The sequence below is a fragment of the Motacilla alba genome, chromosome 1A (assembly GCF_015832195.1).
Source record: "Motacilla alba alba isolate MOTALB_02 chromosome 1A, Motacilla_alba_V1.0_pri, whole genome shotgun sequence".
Taxonomy (NCBI): Eukaryota; Metazoa; Chordata; class Aves; order Passeriformes; family Motacillidae; genus Motacilla; species Motacilla alba.
Window position 1 is genome coordinate 68,832,419 of NC_052031.1, and position 21,165 is coordinate 68,853,583.

The 21,165-nt window shown below is 40.1% G+C and overlaps 1 protein-coding gene across 5 annotated transcripts in view; it reads right to left on the bottom strand.

Annotated features, from left to right (window-relative positions):
• EPS8 (epidermal growth factor receptor pathway substrate 8) overlaps window positions 1-21,165 on the bottom strand; it is a 126,794-nt gene that overhangs the window by 47,797 nt on the left and 57,832 nt on the right. For all 5 annotated transcript variants that reach the window (XM_038153412.1, XM_038153413.1, XM_038153411.1 and 2 more), the window contains 2 exons: window positions 4,781-4,871; window positions 3,672-3,745 (listed from right to left, as the gene is read on the bottom strand). In XM_038153412.1, the coding sequence (XP_038009340.1) occupies window positions 3,672-3,745; window positions 4,781-4,842 (136 nt within the window). In that variant the 5' untranslated portion in view covers window positions 4,843-4,871. The remainder of the gene's footprint in view (window positions 1-3,671; window positions 3,746-4,780; window positions 4,872-21,165) is intronic.

Consider the following 21,165-nt stretch of genomic DNA (forward strand, 5'->3'; position numbering starts at 1 on the left):
ATCTCTGATGGAGAGAGCAGGAAGCAAAGGATGAAATAAACCCCATAAAAACGTGCAGAGAGCACCTTCCCTCGCCTCAGAGAGAGATTTGTCATGCAAATAGAAAACAGCTCATTTCAGGAAGGAAATGAGTGAAAACAAAGGGAGTATTTGACCCAGGAAAAAAGGCAATTGCAAGGAAGTTTTTGCTATCAGACAGGCACGCTAGAGATAGTGATGGCTCTGGTCTGGCTTTGAGCTGAACTCTTGGTAGCACCAATAATATTCCAGCTTCTCTTCCCACTGCACCATGGCCAACCTTCTGTGTGATGGCTGAAGGGCTGAATATTCATGAATCTCCTCAGCAACGGCATCAAAGACATGAAATTCATGCCAGGACATAAACATGCCTACATATATGCCAGGACAGAAGTATACACATATATAACAACTAGCAATAATAAATAGTAATAGTAATAGTAATAGTAATAATAGCAATAATTGTACTAGTAATACTACTACTACTAAGAATAATAATAATGCTGTTATTATTATTATTACTATAATTACTATTATTATCATTATTGATTTTATCATGATTTCGTCTTTACAGTGCTTGGAAGAAACTGAGTTCAAAATCAAGTGGTCACCTAGAAGCCCAGGCACCATTTTATTTGATAGTCAGGAATAGGTGGCTCAGCTCAATTGACTCACAAGTTTTCCAAGAAAAGGAACATTTTGATGGGGAATATTTGCTGCTGACCTCATGCTGTCACATTTTAGTAAAACAAAAAAAACCCCGCCAATCCATTTTACTTTTGCAGTAAAATTACATATATTTTTTCCAGTATAAGTGAATTTATTAAACACATTAGTTTTCTTTATTAACCTTAATAGTATACATACATTTTAAATATATGTAAACAACAAAACATAAAAAGAAAGCTAAGACAGCTTCCTCCTGCTCTATAGGATTTCAGTCTCAATAATCTCAAATAAAATAACTTATTAATTATAAATAAAATAGTTTGTAATAAGCATTTTAAAAATAAAATAGTTTGTAATGAGCATTTTCAACACTGTTTAACAATTCCAGTATCACTCAGCAGCTTTTCAGTCCATTTGGGAGAGTATACACAAAAAATTTAACATCACAAAGGAAGAAGAGGCACATGGGATGCAACAGAATAGTAACTTTGTGGCTAAAAAATAGAAAAAATTGCCCTGAATTAGAGGAAGATTTTAGGTGCTTTCCTTTTTTTCTCCAGCTCATATATGTGGTGATAGCAACAGCCTACTTCGTTATGTATAAAAAGCAGCAGAAGTAGTAAAATATGCAAACTCTAAAAGCTGTGCCAATACATATCCACTTGGAGCTCCAAAATAACTGATTCCTCTACTTCATTCAGCTCCTGGCAACTGCGACTCTCATTTGGTGACATATCTACCAGCCACAGACGTGAACCAAGGACAACAATTCACTTTACAGGAGCCACCACACAGCAGTTTCATAGCAAGCATTTTCCTTTAGTACCTGAATTCAGTTAAATACTTAGGAAGTAAAAAAAATAACCATTATTTACATCAAATTTACTCACTTGTCCCCATCTTCTCCTGACACATGACCATCCCACAATGTTTGATAAGAAGAAGCTCGGAGATATATTTTAAAAGCCCACAAAGATTAAAGGACACAGTTAAGACACTGATGCTGCCATGCTGTTCAAACCAAACACTCCTGAAAAATTATGATGATGATGACATAAAATGAAAAAGGAATCACAACAATTATAGCATCTCATAAAGAAATAATCTGCTAAGAGTTTTTCGCAATGTCTCTTGCTGGTTTCTGTTGCCACCTGCCATTTCTGTCAGCCCTTGCAATCAGTTTGCTGAGTGAAGCCATACAGGATGCAGAAATCACTCTTCAAAATGATCAGCTCAGAATTTTCCTCAGTTTCGGTTCCTGCCTTCAGCATTATGTCAAGAAACTGACTTTTGGTTAGCATAGCACCAAAACAAAGTAAATGTGAACTTAGATTGATTCAACGTTTAGGTTGACTATTAGGAAAAATGTTTGCACCAAAAGGGTTGTGAAGCACTGGAACAGCTGCCCAAGGCAATGGCTGGGTCACGATCCCTGGAGGTGCTGGGAAGATCTGTTTGTGAGGCTTTTCGGGACAAGGTTCAGTGGTGGGCTTGGCAGCAATGAGTTCACAGTCAGACTTGATGATCTTGAGGGTCTTTTGCAACCTGAAATGATCCTAAGACTCTAAAGCAGGCTGCCATCACTCCCCTAAGCTCTGAGCTCCCTCGCAGCCACCACTCCACCCAAAGCAGGAGGGAGAGAAGATCACTGCTCGGGATGTTGCAGCTATTAGCTGTGGCCACATTTGTCTTCACAGAGAAAAGCAGGGCACAATTCTTCCCAAGAATATTTCTGGGATTCACATTCTCTGAACCTCAGAGGAAGGAAAAACTATTCTTATCATTTGCTGTGCCTGTGTTTGTGCCAAAGCAGAATGCAATATGGAGATTGTTTACCCAGAGTGATGGTGTTTTGTTTCCTTGGCCTGTCAGGGCCAAGTGTGTGTGTGTCAGGACTGTCAGGGGACAGTCACGAGATTTCTGTGCAGTCCTGTGCAGTTGAGTGCTTGGCAGATTCAGTTTAGATGTAATATAATATAGTGTAATATAGTATAGAACAAAGCAATTAATTAGCCTTCTGATAAGATAGAGTCAGATGCATCATTTCTCTTCCCTCGTCCGGGCTGCCTGCAAATTCAATAATTATAGCCACTGCTCTTTGAGCTTCCCAGCTGGTTTACCTGCAGAAGAGTGGCAGATGCACGGAGGGAGAGCTGGCTGAAGTCTGAGGTGTCCAGCACAGCACCAAGTTCTCAGGGGAAGCCTTGTCTCATCAGTCATAGTGACTTTCAAAAGAGCATTTAGCAACAGGCACAGCTTTACAAAGCAGAACTTCTCCCAGCCTCACTGCTGCTATTTCCATTACCAGCACAGCTATCGGTGGGATGTGTTCACAGTGGAGGAGGATGACCTGAAAATGGTGCAATTTGCCTGGCAAGGAACACGACTACATTTCTCCTGCACAGAGATTTGGTGTTGGGCTGCAGAGCAGTGTCTACAGCCAAGACAAACACCAGCACATGTAGTTGGTGGGTGTGTTTGTAACATCACATCTGACAGAGTCTGCTGAAAACAGCACACCAAGCAGGACTCCAAATCTGTCACAGCAGCTCTAATTTCCATTAAATCCTTGTGTCAAAGAAGAAGAATATTGTAAGTGCCTTTTCTGCTAGCAGGGGATGAAGCTGGGGAGGCAGAGGGAGGTACAGGAGAAATAAAACCCCACAAGGGTTTCAGCACAGCTAAACCCTTGAATGCCTTCTCTCTGGTGCATAACTTAGCTACAGGATCACTCTGAGTTTTGTGATGAATGCTGCCTGGAAAACGAGCAGGTGGGAGTTCTCTGCATAGTAAAATGAGCATTTTCTAGTTAGCTTCAGTAGGAATGAAACCACTTTGTGTTTTAGTTCAGTCGACAGACACGCCCATGTGTATGTACATACACTTTCAGATTAATATGTGCAAAAATATTTCCACCACCACATCACAATCACTATTTAAACAGCAATTTAGCACAGAAGTTTAGAGAGTTTTTGCCACCTTACCATAGAGAGCTTTTGCACTTGTTCTTGAATTCTGCTCCCTCTCTGCCTGAGCAAACGTTGGGGAGCCATAGCCACTGGAAGAAAACATTTCTGATTACCTTCTGTATAGATACATTTGGCAGGCACTGAAAAAAAACCCCTCCCCTTACTATACATACCTACAGCATTAGTAACAGAGAGAATGACACTGGATATTTGTTCCACACCGTGAATATGAGGCAGAATGTTTCACTTGGGCTGCAGGCCTTTCTGAGCTCTCTTTTGTTGCATTAATGCAACATCGTGCGCAACTGGAGTGTGGCATACAAATAAACACCACCTTAACTCCAGTAACAGACTTCACTGCACAATTATAATAATGATAATAGTAACAATAATGACTGTGCCAAAGAATTGGGTGGGATTTGGTTTTTTTTCCCTGCATGCACAAGTGTTGATTGCTTTTAACAATTTTAACAGCTTTTAATGAAAAACTTCAAATTCATTGTCTTACACAAATGAAAAGGCAGTATGACTACAAGTGTTTGAAAAAATGAGTGATGTATGAGTTCACTTTAATGAGAAGCAAAAGACACCACAGATATCCTGTTCCATACAGGAATTTGTGTTGCTTGGCATCAAATGGGTAAATTCTCATTATTGTTGTGAGTGAGTCTAGTGCCATGCCCCTGATACAGGGATCAGCCTCTTATCTTAGGCAAGGTAACACTTTCAGGTAGCAGTTGCTCCGTTCTCTTTCCTGGGAAACAGTCTGTTCTCACAGATGGGAGAGGCAGCCTCATCTTTTATGCATAAAAACGCATTCACTCAGAGCTAACCTTAAACATCTCCGGCACACAAAGGCCTCTCTGAGTAACATAATAAGGATGTTATGGCTACAGCAATTTATTTTGCTGTTCCAGATGAGTCCATGCAGTGACACAGTTTTCCCTTACTTGAACACAAAAATATCTGTCTTTTTTGGTTCCACAGTTATTTCTTCTGCAGAAAAAGCCTTTTTATAATTCCAGTGGGACCTGTTAATTACAGCTCTATCGGAAATGAAAGCCTAAAAAAGGAGGTACAACACTATTTTGTGCATAAAAAGCAAGTCAAAGGCAAAACCTTACTTCATTTGAGGGAAGTAACTTCCATATCCACCAGGAGGGGTGTTTGATATGTGTCCATTCATTCTCACTGCCACTCACTGGGAGAAACGACCTGGGAAAAGGAAAAACAGCACATGAACTGAAGCCTCCTAAAAGATGAAGTCAGAAGACAGGTGGTTCTGAGAATAATGAGAAAATTATGGTTGAAATAGGAATGAAATTGCATCAACAGGCTCACTTGTTGTTAACTGCATCCTGGTGATGCCTCAAAGACCAGCTATGGAACTTCTCCCAGTAGCAGTTTGATAGTTTTAGCTTCAAATAATTTATAATTTCGTGAACAAAGCTTTTATTTTTGATACAATGGTCTTTAGGAATAGCTGTAGAAATAAAAGACTCACTGAACAAAGAACAAGATCTGCTGCAAAAGTGAACAAGATGTTCCAAATGGCAACTTTATTACTCAAGCGTGCTTGATTTCAGCCCTCAGTTCGTTTCTTTCAAATGCAACTCTTGAAATGACCTTTTGATACATATTCTATGAAACATATCAGCTGAATTGTTAGAAAGATGCATTATCAAATTAAAACACAATTGTTAGCACAAAAGGAAACTTGGTTAGCTATTTTGGTACTTAAGAAAACTCTTTTCTTTTTCTTTTTCTTTTTTTTTTCTTTTTTTTTTTTTGTTAAGCAGTGCTTAACATCTTGAAAGTTTGGCATGCCGTATGAAACCTTTCCTATAAAAGCAGTGCTGAACAGGCCATGCTAAAACAGTTTAAAAAATTCTCCCTTTAATAACACGTCTATTGAAGTTAAACCTAGCTCTGGAAAGTGACTTTCATAACCCTTTCATATTCAAATCTACCGTGGCCAAATACTCTTTCATTTACATATATACATGAATAATATAAATTTGAATATTTCTCTACATTTCAGTCACACTCCAGAGCAGTCCAAAGTGTACCAGATCAAATTTGTACCTACAAAATCTCTGTTTCCAAAGTAAGCACAGCCTGCTCTGCTTGCACTAGAGCTGCCTTGGGGCCAGCTTATCTTCTGAGGCCCTAATTCATCTCGCTGCCCCACATTAACTCTTCTCCTCTTGTTTTACAAAGAAGCAGCAGCTCTTTGACCTGCCAGGACCCACTGAGTGCCCACAGGTATTCTGCTACTTCCTTCTTCCATGCAGAAAGACAACCAAAAATCTGTTCTGAGCTGTAAATCCATCAGTCAGTCCAAGAGACAAACAAGCTTTGGTGGTCTTGGGTGCTGAGGGGCACGGTTTTGATACATTTCTGAGCAGCACCTCCTGCCTCGGATGCAGTTAGCAAAGCTAACTAGTATTTATTGGTGTATTGGACATGCCAGGTGAAATTATGTATTTGTATTTGAAGTGTATTTGTATCTGAGGTGTATTTGACACACCGAGTGAAATCATGTGCAAGGGCAGTGTTGCTTTTCCTGCCTACATGCTTGCTAGTTTGACTTAGTGTATATATATAAATATGTATATATATTTTTATCATTATTTTTAAAACTTTATTTAATTTTATTTCAAATCTTAGCTCCTTGCAGAACCTCTTTATTGACACAAGCACATTTTGCCCCACAAATACACCACATATCCAAGCTGGTAGCCTGTTTGGCTGCTCTAAGATTCTTTTTATGGAGTGAAGTCCTTAACAGCTGTCTCCAATAAATTACTACCCATGTTGAGTGCTGCTCAATTCATTAGCAATTACAACCTTTGGGAAGCATCCTGAAATCATCCCATGACTTGAAAGGATGCAACTGTTCATTTTCTCAGCAGAATTTGCCTTTTCAGCCACTGCCTGGAGCAGAGCAGCTCAGAGCACTCCTCTCCAGCCCAGGCTGCCACTGAGCTCTCCAACACTTCCCATCAGCTTTTAATCCTTATCATCATCTGTAACCATGCTCAATTTGCTGCCCTGCTTAGCAGTTTCATCTGTGATTAGCTTCCATAGAGTCACCACATCCAAAACACACAAATTGTCACCGCTGCTGTTTGGTACCCCCACTTTACTTTCCATCCACACATTGTTTAAGATGGCATTTCTTGAATAATTCTGTTTGTCACAGTCTTTTTTGATTTGTAGTCTTTTTTCACAGGCCTATTTGTAAGAAATTCTGCAACTATCTGTCTGAAAGTGAGATCTGGGGGGAAAAATTTGGTTTAAAACTATCTCAGAATAATTCCTCTGCTCTGACATCTTAATCTGACAAATACTTGGTTTGTATTTGTATTCACTCAATTTTATGGAGGTGGCGAAACAGAATCTTTTAAGTAGAAGGAATGTAATATATTAGAATGCAATGTATTAGAATTTCAAGCTCCAGCCTTTGAAGTCAGCATGACACACTGGGTTTGAAAGCAGCAAGAAAGCTGAGCAGCAGATTTTCACACTGGGGAAAGAAACCATCTCTCATGACTAAATACTTGCCCACTGTAAGGCACAGCACCACTTAAATACAAAAAGCTTCAGAATTATGTTTTGAATGAAGAGATACTGAAAATCTGAAGCCAAAAAATTTTGACTGTTAAAATTTAAAAAAAAAAAAGCAAGCAGCTTGTTCTGCCAAGCAAACACAAAAGTTTTAGTCAGCTTTAGCTGATCTGCAAACAAAACACCACTGGCTATTAGATAGTTGAGTAAAGCCAACAATATTTCCTGTCCCTCATGCAATTTTCCAGTGCTTTTGAAATGCCAGCACAACTACCTTGACATGACACTTTCAATGCTCCTGCAATTTCATGCCATGCTTCTGTCACTTGGTTCAAGAAACCTCCAGAATGTGAATACAAACAAACCCTTTACTGTAATCATTTATACTCAGTTCAAATATTTATTACAGCATCAAAAAGCTACTCGTGACTCCCCAGAATTATCACACAATTGGATCTCATTCAACCCAATGTTTCATTAAAAACAATTAGGAAAATGCTTTATTATTTTTAATTAAGTGCATGATGAAGAAAAGTGGAAAGCCACAAAAGGGCAACAGTATGTGCAGGGCTTTATTATTGCCTTTACGGCTTTCTCTGCTGTGTTTCTCATCTCAAATGCTCTTTCATCTCTTACAACCAGTCAGTCCTGCAGCAAAAGTCACCCCCTGCACACTGCAAAGCCATTGTCAACCAGGAGTCTGTTAATAAACTCCACTGCCTCTTTAATCTTCCCTTTCACCCCAGCCCAGCAGCTCACAGCAACCTCCACTGCTGTCCCAGACTTTAAAATAAACATCCTTCACGATTAACTGTAAAATCCCTCTTCAATTAGGCCTGAAGTATCAGCAATTTAATTGTGAATGTGACCAAAAATGGTCATGTCTCAGGATCCTGCAAAAAAAAACCCAAATACTCATGCCTGCTGTGAAAAAGAAATATTTTAAACCAGGAAAACGAAGCAAGATTTCAAGAAGAAAAGAATAATAAGAAAATAGATAAAATAATGATAATAAGAAAAATATCATGGCTTTTATCCTTAAGTATATTAAAATAATATATCATTAAAATAAGTTTAAAATGTTTATAAATATTATTTTTATAACTATTTATAAATATTTTATTTTGGAAAAAAAATCCTCAAAATTATCTCAACAATAACAAAAAAATCCACCTAGGACTTCTCTGCTGCCATCAGCTTTGTTTTTGAAGGGATATTGATAGTCAGCAGCTCTGTAAATGACAAGGGTCCAGCCTTCATAACAGAGAAACCATCTCTGAGACAGATGTACTTTTGTTCCTCAGCAGTTACAGGTGCTAATCCCAAGCATGGGGAGAATCATGCCAGTGTACAACGTGATTCTATCAGTCATGAACACTGTTTTTAAAAAAAAACAACAAAATTACCCTTTGTCTTCCCCATGTTGTAGCACAGCAGCCTCGTGAAAACAATGCAATTTATGTGGCACGTGAGCAGCTCACATGTCCTGCCATGTCATTTCCTAACAGGAGTTTGAGAGTAACAAAATCCCCCAGGTTATTTAAAAAAAAAAAAAAAAAACCAAACCCAAAACGCCTTTCCCAGAAAGGCAGAGCTGCATCATTCGAGCAGATCAGATATTCTTGAGCCTGGTGCTCTTCTCCACTCATCCTGAAGTGATCAGTCCCACCCAGGGGCAGATCACAATGTCATGTGGAAACCAAAAGAGAAACAACTTAATGAGGTGGGTATTACAGAAATTGTGGAGGGGGATGGGCTAAGGAGAAAAGGATGCACAGGAAAGCCAATAATGGCTGGAATGATTAATGTCTAACGATTAAGAAAATGTTATTGTTATCGTGTGTCCCCCCAAACCCCTCAAAATCCTCCCCAGGCAGAGCACAGGCTGTAACCCCAGCCTAAACAAAAAGCAGTGGACATTAGAAGGCAACACTACTCCCTGGTGAATGCAGCAATGTCAGATAAGGACATTCTCTCTCCACCCTTCCCCTTTCAAAAGTATTACAGAAGAAAAAAACAACAGGGAAAAAAAAATTAAAAAAAAAAAAATCCATGTACTCATGGCTCTCTGTGCATTCAGTAAAAATGCCCCTTACTGCAATCCCCCAGCACTGCTGACCTGCAGAATGTACAAAAACTGTTTAACTTGCTGTGTGACTTGCCATTTTTCATCTGTTTCTTCTCAAACCTCACGCTGCTCACCCACACACAACTTTCCCTACTGGTGCTTAATTTTCAAACAGCATCTCCTCGTGTCTGCCTTGCTGTCCTGACCCATCACTCTCCTGCTTGTATCTTCACTCCAGCCACGGATTTTACAAATGGGAAACTCCTGGCAGAAATACATCCTGTGGAGCCGGATGGAACGTGGCTGCTGCCCCCTGCTTTGGGACTTGCTTCAGAGCACCACCAAGAGCAAACACGAGTTCTGCTGCTTGTTGGACATCTTGCCTGGAGATAAATGCCAAAATGCACATGAATGATTAAGTAAGTAATACTTCTGAGATGATCCCTGGGGATTTTCCAGCCTCAGTGCACTGATACCAGAATTTCTCTGAGAAAAACTGCCTTTGGTTGAGCTGGCCTTTGGTTGAGCTTTGCTCTGTAATGTTTTCAGTTTCCTGTTGAGCAGGTTGGAGCATCCAAAAGCTGGTAGAAAAGATGACAGCAAAAAAACCAATGCATAAAAATGAAAAGCCAGGCCCTACAAGTGCTACAGTTTGAACACAAAATAAATTAACTGGATTCCCCACCAGTGTGACTGTTGTCCCCTTTGCCTCTCTCAAGCCACTCTATATTTATTTATATTTATTTTTGAAGCTCTCTGAGCTGTATATACTTCAGTACTCACTCCTGTGTCCAAGCACCAGGGAAAATGTCAATAAAATAATTGTGAAAATGCTGTTTCCTTCAGGAACCTCTCTGCATTCAGGGCATTTGTCCAGCACGACCCTTAGCACTAATTACCCTGCATTTTAGTTGATGCAAATCTGCACTTTGTTGCATCCTGGTTTTAGTGCTGGGTGCAGTGTGAACCAGCTGGGGTTCCTGCTAAAGAAACCTGGGGGTGGGGAGGAAAGGACTGGATGTGTCTCCCTCTCCTGCCTGAATTTTACTCCTTATGGAAAGCTGAACTTCACCCCAGAATATCATTTACCTGCTTGTGGAAGGGGTCACAGGGGTAGAAGCATTTCAAGCAAATAAAGACAGTGACAGACAAAAAATGCCACTCTGTCCAGGCAGGGGACAGTGCCAGGGCACACAGAGTGCCCAGGGGGGTTTGCAAATGTATTCACATCCTTCTCCACAGTGCAGAGCAGCAGACAAGCTCCATCGGCGCTGGTTTTGCCAGCTTCAGAAAGTGTTCTGCTCTTCACTGACACTTTCTGAAATCGAATACTCTATGTATTAGGAGTATGCCAAGTTCATTGGCAGCATTCCTTTCAGCAGGAGGGAGAGGATAAATTTATTAGAGAAAATTTGTGCTCATAATTATCAACCAAAGTAGATAAAGACCTGTCTTCAGAACAGAAATTGCTGCCTAAAAGAGAAGGTTTCCATTGGAAAAAACTAAGATAAACAAGATTTAAAAAAAAGATAAAACAAGATTTAAAAAATGCCCTGCAACTCTTCTTTTTCCTAGTATGATATTCCTCAGAGATTCACTGTCAAAGAAATATTCTAACAATACAATTAAGATGGCTATCTTTTATTTTAAGGAAGGGGAGAAATATGGAGAGCAACAGGAAGAACTGAATGAATAAAGCTCAGACCACGCTCATAGACTTTGCCCTAATTATTGCCACACTAATAATGACCCTGCTTAAAAACAGGTTCTTATTCTGGCATGGCAACCTATTTCCATCCCTTTCACTCAGGTCTGGGCCATGATTTATAATTAACCATATTGGAGGAAAATAAAACAGCTTTACAGACACAAAAGCTTCAAAGACTTAAAATCCCCATTGCAACAAAGGAACGTTAATAAATATGCCAAGCACTGAAGCCACCACTCACTGCTATTTTTAATTAGAGAATTAACCACCTCATCTAAAGCAATGTGAGTATTAATTACCAAGATCAAGATCATTATGCAGCCCTTGCAGAATGTATCACCACAGCTGGAATATCTTATACAAAAGAAAAAAGAAAGGATAAAAAAAAATCCAAATATCCAAACAAAAATCTTCCACATATACAGAGCAATCTAAAGAGGAAGGGGTCTATGGCATATGAAGGAATTTGTAGAGGAAAGTAGGAAAAGGGGATTATAATGTACCATAAAAGCAGTATTTTTGGTGAGTCTATGTCTATGTCAAGTAGAGTAGTGAGCTGGAACTCAAAGGCACCATTTTTTACTCATAAATCCCAATTCCAATGTGCCTACAGCAACACACTCAGTACCTTCTGTTGAAGAGAGATGCACAAAAACTTGTCCTGGTTTGGGTTTTTGTTGGGTTTGTTGCCTTTTTTTTTTTTTTTTGGTTAAATTTTAATTCTTTTAATAAAACAAAAACTGCTGACTGGTGAATTCTGCTGACCCAGCACAGACACCACAGCTGTATCTCCCTTCTTCATACTCCCTGATTCTTTTTTCCCTTATTTCCTTTTATTCTTTGATACATCATACTTCAAATGAGATCATTAGATTTCAAAAGATGGCACTCCAGACACTACTTTGAAAGTCAGTTTGCAGTATACAGCCAACCTTAAAGCCATCACTTTAGAAATGGAAACTTCTAAAAGCTTCTAAAGTCTATAAAGGTTAATAAGATAATGCCTTTAGGTGTTGTTTTAGATAAAGTTTTCATCTCATTCTGGCCAAAAAAAATGAAAGAACTTCCAAGAGTTAAAAAGTTAAAAAAGCTGCTGCAAGTTGCCCAAATGAAACTGGTTTAACCACCTCCCCACATTTATTGGCCAGTTAATAACTGTGCCATGGCAATATTAAAACTGGTGTGGTACAGTTCATAACAGAAGCTGAACTGAAACCCTATAATGACATACTCCAACCAGACTGTAAAAATCAACAGGAAGGAGGAGGAGGGGAAAAAAAGACAGGAACACTCTTCAATACCTCTCTAATTTGGTTTAACAGAAATGCGGCAAGATTTAATTTTTGTTTTCACAAATTTGCTTTCTTCAGTTTTGGTGAAGTTATTGAAGTCCATTGAAAACCAATTTCTGTGTCTGCAGCAGGTTACAATTCTGAATTGAACAAGGCAAAGGTGAATAGGAGAAACATCCACTGGCTTCCTGACGATCTTAAACACTCAGGCTCCAAACCATTGTGGATCACCCACTGATGGCATGCCTTGATGATTTAACTTTGTTTATTGAATCTTCAGCTCTTTCACCAGTAAAGTGCTCTGAATGTAAACTAACATGTATCTGGAAGGCCTCAAACTTTATTATGGCAAGGGTTCATGCTCCATGTCTTACTGTGAGATTTAGATTTTCTATATGGTACCCCCCACCAAAAAAAAAATAAAATTAAAAAGGTAGATTACATGCAGTTCAGTGAAAACAGAAAAGGCTCTGTTTAATTTAGGTGAACAAAAAGGTACAATTGAAAAGTTAAAAAGTTATTGATCAGACCACAACAAATCAGCAATGCTGAGCAGAAGGGTCAGCTCACGGTGGAACGCAATAGCAAATCTAAAAGTTTAATTTTAAAACTTAATAAGCAAGCACATATTATTCTAATGATGCTGACTAACTCTTCAAACTTCCCTGACTCAAATAATGTGCAAACAAGGTTTCACAAGACTGATATGCAAATCCTCATGACTTTAGGTCACAATCTAAACCAAACATCACCTATAAAGCAAGGGGATTAAACAAGTTTTTAATGCCAGAAAAGTCAGCAGACAACTCATATTCTCAGAATTAATTTAAAATATTCCACTAATATTGTCAATGTACTTGGAACATCATGTGTATATTCAAGTATTAATTTCACTCAGGATTCCTGGAAAGCATTTGAACTAATTATGAGCCTAGTCAGCAAGCCTCCTAAAAGGGATCAGGTTTTCACTTGTCATACACACATAAAGCACACAAGAAGAAGAATTTGTTCTCAAAGATGTGGTTGTGAAGCTGCAGTGAGTAGCAGCAACACTGGCAACAGCTGGGGGTCAAACCTGAGCCCTTCCTCAGCACAGAGGTTTGACTGGAGCTGGTTCATAGACACTTTTGGCAGAGAACTGGGTGTTTTCTTTAAAACTTGCCCCGTGTTACAGAAATCTTTTTTTTTTTTTTTTTTTCAAACTCTGGGGCCTACAAAAACTGCTTTGTCTTGAGCCTACAGGAGAAATGCTCCTCCTGAGTTGCCATCCAGGTACCACATACCTGTGGTATTTTTCATTACTAGGAGGAGACACCATGAGAAGGGTGCACAGTGTCCACATGGTAACAACAAATCCATAGAGACTCTGACAATCAGGCAGAAGAGAGAAAAGGCAGGGAAAGCCAATACATTTTTAAATTAAATTGGAGGATAAGTTGCACTATAAGCTATTTTAAACCCTAGCAGGAGCATTCACTGGCTTTTACAAGCAACAAATTTGTTCAATTTTCCCATCTATGAAAAAAAAAAGAAGCCATAACACCATCACCAGACCAGCTGAGATATTCAATTTAATGCCATGAAAAAACACAATTACTTTGATTTCACTGAAAAATTTGCACTGGGAAAAATATTTTTCAAGGGAATATTACTTTGTTTTTTTTCTCCCTTCTGCTTGAAATATCTCCTTGCCATCAACTAGGAAACCCAAAACCATTTCCTACTCCACAGCAGAATAGAGACATGAGAAGAGCTGTGTGACGTGTTTGCTCACACAGAAGAGTGAAGTCAAACAGCCTCTATCATGCAGCATTTCCTTGATGGTTTTTCCTTCTGAAGCATGAATCTGAAACAATAAACTTCAAGGACACCTCCCCCTCACCTGAGGTTAAAAACAGGCATATGACTGCAGTGGGGTGTGTGACCTTGACTGTGGTCTGAGCAGCTCTCAGCACTTTCAGACCTGCAATAACTCACCTGCACCCCAGTGATGCCTCAGGTTTTGGCTTTTATATTTTTCAGGTTCTGTGCTGCTTCAGTGTGTGGGTCTGGGCTTCATATTATGGGATGGTGAGCTCTCTGCACAGAGCAGGGAGACAAAACAATTCCTGCTCCAGCTGGGCACCAAGGACAAATGATCCAAAGCTCAGCCCAGGAGCACAAACAGCGTGGGCTGGAGAGAGAAAAACAAGCAGGGTGGGAGTGCCTGGGCTAAAGCTGGAACGGGACAATGAACTGCAAGGTGCAAATGGAGCAGAACTGAGCCAAGGGAGAGACCCCGGGAGCGCTCGTGCATTTTGGGACCATTTGGGTTCATCTTGGGTGCAGCCCTGGCTGGGCTCTTGTGCTGCCCAAGGTGGATCCATGGAGGCCTTTTAATAAATCCCTGCTTTATTCTTCAACTCTGTCTAGGTCAGCCTTCACAAGGCATCACCAGCATCAGCTGGAGAGGTTTGTTGGGGTCACCAGAAAACTCGAGCATCGATTTTTTTTGTTTGTGTTAATGTACACATAACCCAAAAAAAGGGAATATATTGCAATTCAGCAAGTAAACTAAAGGCACTATCTTGTGCCTTTGTCCACCTTGGGGCTGCAATTATTCAGCACAGAGTGAGTGAAGTGTAAAGGAGCTCACCGAGCTGAGGTCACAGCTGACTGAAGTCACACCCTGCCACGGCATTTACAGCGCACTTATGTAACTCAGCAATTGTTTCCTGGATGAAAATAGGCTGAACAATAGCAGATCCCACAATTTGTGGGAAGGAAATAGGATTTAAACTTTTGGTGTTCCTTGCCTCTGGTTTTCTAGTTGCAATCATTTATGTTTCCCTGTACAGGTACAATTTTCTCATCCATTCATCTGGGCCAAGCCCTTCCTCTAGGTGTATTCCCATTCCAGCAACACATATTCAGCAAATGCCATATTTTTGAGGTTTCTGTTTTGTTTCAAATTACCTGAATCAAATGCATAAATATGATTATTTTCCAACTCAATTCACAGATTCACATTTTCAAAAGCAGGCTCTGCTGTGAATGCCCAGGCTTGGCAAGTTTACAGGCTTGACTTACAGAAGTGAAAGCATATATACTTTTTAAAATGTTAATGCATTTACAATCACATATTTAGTTTCCAGCAAACATCCAGTGATTAAGGATGGCGAAATTATAAACCTTTATAAAAGATAAGTTATAGTCACCACAAAATGGTTTTTGCTGCAGTTACTTCAAATGAGTTTGAATTTCACAGGAAAATTTTCCCCAGGAATTTGTCATTGATGGTTACCAAGCCAAATTTAACAAATGCTCACTAGAAATGGATTCTGAAGTGCTACAACAGGTATTTTAATGCAATTTGCTCATTCATTCAATGGAGGCATTTTTAATGTCAAATTTTCTTAAAACTTAGGTCAGATAGTGTGGGACAGAAGCCCAAGACACCTTGCCCCCAGGAAACCTCAGTGGAGCGACACTTTTTGGAAAGCTCCCACAGGTTTTGAAGAAAGATAATTTTGAAAAATCTTTCTGAACATGAACTTGTTGTTCTGCAACTGGTGCTTTTATTAGAAATAAATGTGTGTGAAATAAGTGTGGGTGGGAAGGAGAAAGAGAAGGAGATAAAAACCATATGAGGTAATGCCTTGTGATCCTTTCCTGGCTGGAGGAATGACAGGTGAGGCTGGGGAAATTTGACTGCTCCATTCACTTCCAACCTCTACAAAAATTGTTCTAGATGTGATTCTTGTGATTTTACTCATTATTTAAGAAGCACTCATCGAAATTCTTTCCTCAGGTTACCCTCTCATGGACCTCAGAAAGGTTAAATAATTAACCTTTATTAATAATATAATAATAAACCTTGTTAATAATATAAATATTAATAATAATAATAAACCTTGTAATTAACCTGAGACCCTCCAGGATGCTGCCAGGTTTTGAAGAGCAATGGCATGACAACACAGTGAGCTACAGCTCCAACTGGAATTAGAAGAATTACCCATGGAGACAGACCTTAGAGCAATGAATGTTATCTTAAAAACTATTTTCCATAGCACCCTTATCCTCCTGGCTACACCCATGTGGCTAGAAAACATCAGAGCCCTGTGAGAGATGCTAGAGGGAAGGGATCCACAGAAAATTTTTGAAAGACACGGCTACAAACAATATAAACAGAGCTTCATCCCACATTCTAGACAACTAAAAAATGGTGCTGCTCATTATAAAACTATACCAGCTCCTCACCAATGAGTAAATTTTGCTTATAGAGCTCTGAGTTGCCTAAACTAGAAGACATTTTTCTATTCTGTGAGATTAAGAAGTATTTTTCCCTTTTCCAGAAGGCTCACTAGATAAACTTTAAACTCATAGCCAGTTTCAAAGGAAAAATATTTGTCCTACACAAAGCCTCTATTCAGTGTCCCTGTTTTTACTACAGTAAGAAAAATAGCTGTGCCCTGGGTAATTTGTTCATGTATGCCAATAAAAGCACATTGGACCAGGGCCAGCACTTCTAGCAAGCTCCCAAAGACTTCTGAAGTCCTATGAAAAGCAGAACTTTCTTTTTTTTTCTCTACTTATCCTTTTTCTATTTGCCATTCCCAGAACTTAGTACTTGTTTCCATTACATTTGCCTTTATGTTACTGTGAGAAGCAACTGAGAGAAAAAAAATAAGACTAAAGAAAAAAAAAATGACTAAAGAATAAACCCAAGGCTTTTGAAGAAGCCCTTGTATGAAAAAGAGCTTTCAGATATCTTCATGCAATGTTTCAAATGTAAAGCATGCACTTGTTCTGAACTCCATGCTGTTCAAAAATTACTAAAGAGGCTAAACTATATTCACATCTTGGAACATAAAGAATTAAGGAGCATACTGACATAAATCCCTAGATTTCTATGCTTTCATGAAGGAATCTGATCAAGAAACTTGCTGTTGAACTAAGGCATGTCTGTGACAGACTCAGGGTAAAAAAAGAGCTTGGAATGAATTATTGGGAAGTTATTCAGGACAAAGCAATTGCCTGTTCATAGGTGCTTCCCCAAAACTCAGAGTTCTTTGAAACAGTTTCCAAAACAATCACAGAAATGGGGCTGAAAAGGAAGGAAGTAATCTCACAACCTTAAGGCAGGAGCAACTGTGCCAAGGTAATTCCCAAAAAGTAGCACTTCCCAGCCTCTTCCTTGGGCCTCTAGTAAGGGAGGCCATCAGCCTAGCCTGGGGAAACCCAGGGTCTCATTAGCCTTATTCAGGAAAAGGATAACGAGGCCCTGGGTTTCTTCTCAATAAATAATCTAAATCTAAGGTTCTTCTCAATAAATAATCTAAATCTAAGGTTCTTCTCAATAAATAATCTAAATCTAAGCTTCTTCATAATAAATAATCTAAATGCATGTTGCAGTTTCAACTCACCTGACACTGCTTCTATCCACAACACACCCAAAAACTACACGGGATTCTTAATTTTAGGCAAAAGAAAAGGTAACAACCTGCAAGAAATCAGTGTTAAACCAGGCTTATAAAAATATCCTATTCCTCTGTCTTTTTTGATCAAGAATATTTGGCTTGCTGCTGCCTCCCCTCTCTTCCAGAACTTACCACTCACATCAGCTCTGCAATGGGCCCACAAGGACATTGTCTCATGTGTATCATCTCATATATTTTTCCAGCTAGGCAATCCAAAGTAAGCAGATGTCAACTTCTATTCTCCCTCAGGAGCCCACGAGGCAAGATTCAGGGGGAACAATATTGCAGTTACTTCATCTATATATTATCTTTCATTATCTCAGTGTTTTTCTAAGCCATATCCCTTTGCTTCTTGAACTTTGCATAACCTCTACTCTTTCCTCATATTGTTTAATGCAGCCTTATGCTTTTCTCCTCCTTTTCCTTTTTTTTTTTTTTTCATGCACATTTACAGCAGACTGTCTGGAAAAAAAATTAAGTTATTCAAGAAAAAAATAATTCAAGTGTAGACTCAAAAATAGTTCCTGACATTGTACAAAGGCTTTAAGGTGGGGACTCAGCTTGCCATCCACCCTATGACTGCCCTTCATCTCCTGTCAGATTGGGTGGGATGATCACTTAGAAAATTAACACTGACAATTAGACACCAAAAGAATTAGAGGTAGGATTTTCTTTTTCTTTTTGTGGTGTTAATTTACATTTCCCAGCTATTGCATTAAGCTTTCTGAAAACTCATTCACAGACAGGTTTAGGTGAAATGGCAGAAGCAATTACTGCTGTAATTGGCTGCGACCTCTTTCTGCCTTTCCACAGATGCAAAAACATTGACACAGAAATCCCAACCTTGTAGCTGCCAGCGTGAAATCCAGGGAAGAGGAGCAAGCTGCAACTTGCAGCAGTTCAGGTTATGGCCCGAATAAGATCCAGCACAAAGATAAGGTATTTTAGTGGGGTAGATGGAAGGTTGTGAGATGTCCCACCTTTCCCCATCCACAGAGAGCTCAAACAGTCCCCAGACTACCCACATGTGTGGGTCTGGCTCTGGGTCACACTGAGCCACCTCCTCCAGGAACAACCCCATGGGCCAGCCGTGTCACCTGCTCCAGGGATGCTGTGGCTGTTCCCTCCCCAGCCACACAGGAGGGCTGGAGGGAGCCAAGCCACAAACAGGGATGTGGCATTGCTTGGTGGGAACAGAGCAGTCACCAAATCATTCCCTGCCCGTGCACGAGGGCACTACTTCTCCCCAAAGGCATCTGCACAATTAATATCTGGTCAGGCTGGCCGAGCCACCTCCATGTCCTTTGTTGAAGGGAAAACAGCACAGCTGCAGCCCAGAGCACTGAAGGTGACATTTGGGCAAACTACACATCAAAAAAAAATTTGCTTCCTTTGGCATTATTCAGCTTTGTGAGTCAGTTCTTTAAAGCACAGGAACATCTCAGCCAGTGCCAGGCTCTCAGGTGATGTTAAAATGAGATATTCCCATCTGTTTTCTCTGAATGAAATATGAAATAAGATTCACAGCTCTAATCACATTGGTGGGTCAATATTTACAGAAATTAGAGAGTGAGGAAATTGTGGATTCAGCTACAAAACCATCCTCCTAAACATGAGCTTTCCAGTTTTACTGCTGGATTATCTTTTAAAAAAAGATAATTATTATCTTGAAAATCTTAACAACCAACCAAAAAAAAAAAAAAACAAACACCAAAAAACCAACAAAACAACAAAACAAAACAACAAACAGGTGAGACACAGGATTACTTCTGCCAGTAGAAATGCAGTGCTGATGGCACAACAAGGCTGCACTTCCCCTCCTGTCCCACTTGCACAACAATCCTATCACCCAGGAGTTCCCTGGAACTTTGTGAGGGGCTCTCACACCTGGATTCTCACAGCCAGCTAAACCAAAGACAGCTTTCAGCTGGCAGCTCTGAGGCTTGCCAAAGCCCATGCTTATCTGGGATATACTGAGAGCTTATTATCTCAACGTGGGGAGAAAACTCACACAGCTTCAGGTTCCAAACAGGCCATTTGTGGTCAATAGTCCCAAACACCCTTATTGTTTCTGAAAGGTCAAGCCCTGCTGCCCACATCTTCCTCATTGACTCTTTCCCCAGTGAAGGGCATGTACAGCTCTTTTTCTAAAAGTTCCCAGATGATCTGAATGCTTCTGCTTGAAACATATTAGAAAACCATAGATTTTTGTAAGGGAGGGGACCCATTACTCTACAAGCAGGGAAATCCCAACAGATGTCCTAACATTTCTCCTGCTGCCTAAATCGATTGGTGAGCACCAGGGGCTCCTGTGTAGTTGACTCCTGCCAAATTTTAGCATTATTTAGCAGATGGCTTCTTCTCAGTGTGCTCAGGGCTTTCCCCTCCCTGACAGTGGATGGTTTCACATCAGAAGCACCACAGGTGCTGCTCTCTCAGGCTTCACCAGCAGCTCCCTTCACTCCTGCACCAGCGTGGCCTCCCTCCCTTACTCAGCCTTGGTGCAGCCCTGGAAGCTCCAGAGCTGCTCAACATCCCCTTTCCTTTCAGCTGTGAGCAGAAGAGGCATTGCAGCCCTAGCACAGCGATCACACAGCTCTGGCAGGGGACAAGAAGGACAAAGTGCTCAGGTAACGTGAAACCAGTGGCAGCAATGGTTCTCCTGCAAAATTTGGGGCATATATTGTACAGCACCCTCACTGCCAGTAATGAAATCTTAACACAAAGAACTGCAGCAGGTGGCACTTGCTCCCAATGGTTACCAAACAAGACTTTGACCACTGCAAATTGTCCCAAGTACATAAAATTAGTGAAACTTCTCTAATGATGGAGACGATATCCTCTTGGATTGCTCCTGAAATGGAAATGTGCAAACTGTGATGTCATGTAATTTGCATTTCCCTAATGGCAGGTTGCTCTTATCTAGAGCTCTTGTCATGTTTTAGAGCACTCCAGGGGGATATTATCCAAGAGGATAATACACAAGATGCAGAAGACTAGCCACAGGCAGTACAAAAACTAATGCCAAACTGACCACAAATGCTTTTCCAGAGATTTCCAAACCTGCCTGAGCAGAGGCAAGGAGTGGAAGAACTCTCTCACTCCTGACTCACACTGTTGGCCTGAACACTAGAGGGTTTGTTACTCAGAAATGGCATTTGGACATCCCCTCCTCCCCAGGAGTAAAGTACAGCAGAGGAGGGAGGAAGCATCCACAGCTCCAGATTTATGGAAGAAGGAAAAGAAGATTGCACAGAAACTGAGGAATGTGGGATACGTTTCAAGCCACAGGAGTAACAAAGGAAATTGTGTGCAGCATAATGATTATTTTGTGTATCTCTGAATTATCCAGAGGGAACTGTATCTCCACAATATATTTTGCCTACTGTCCACATCCCACAGACTTCAAGGC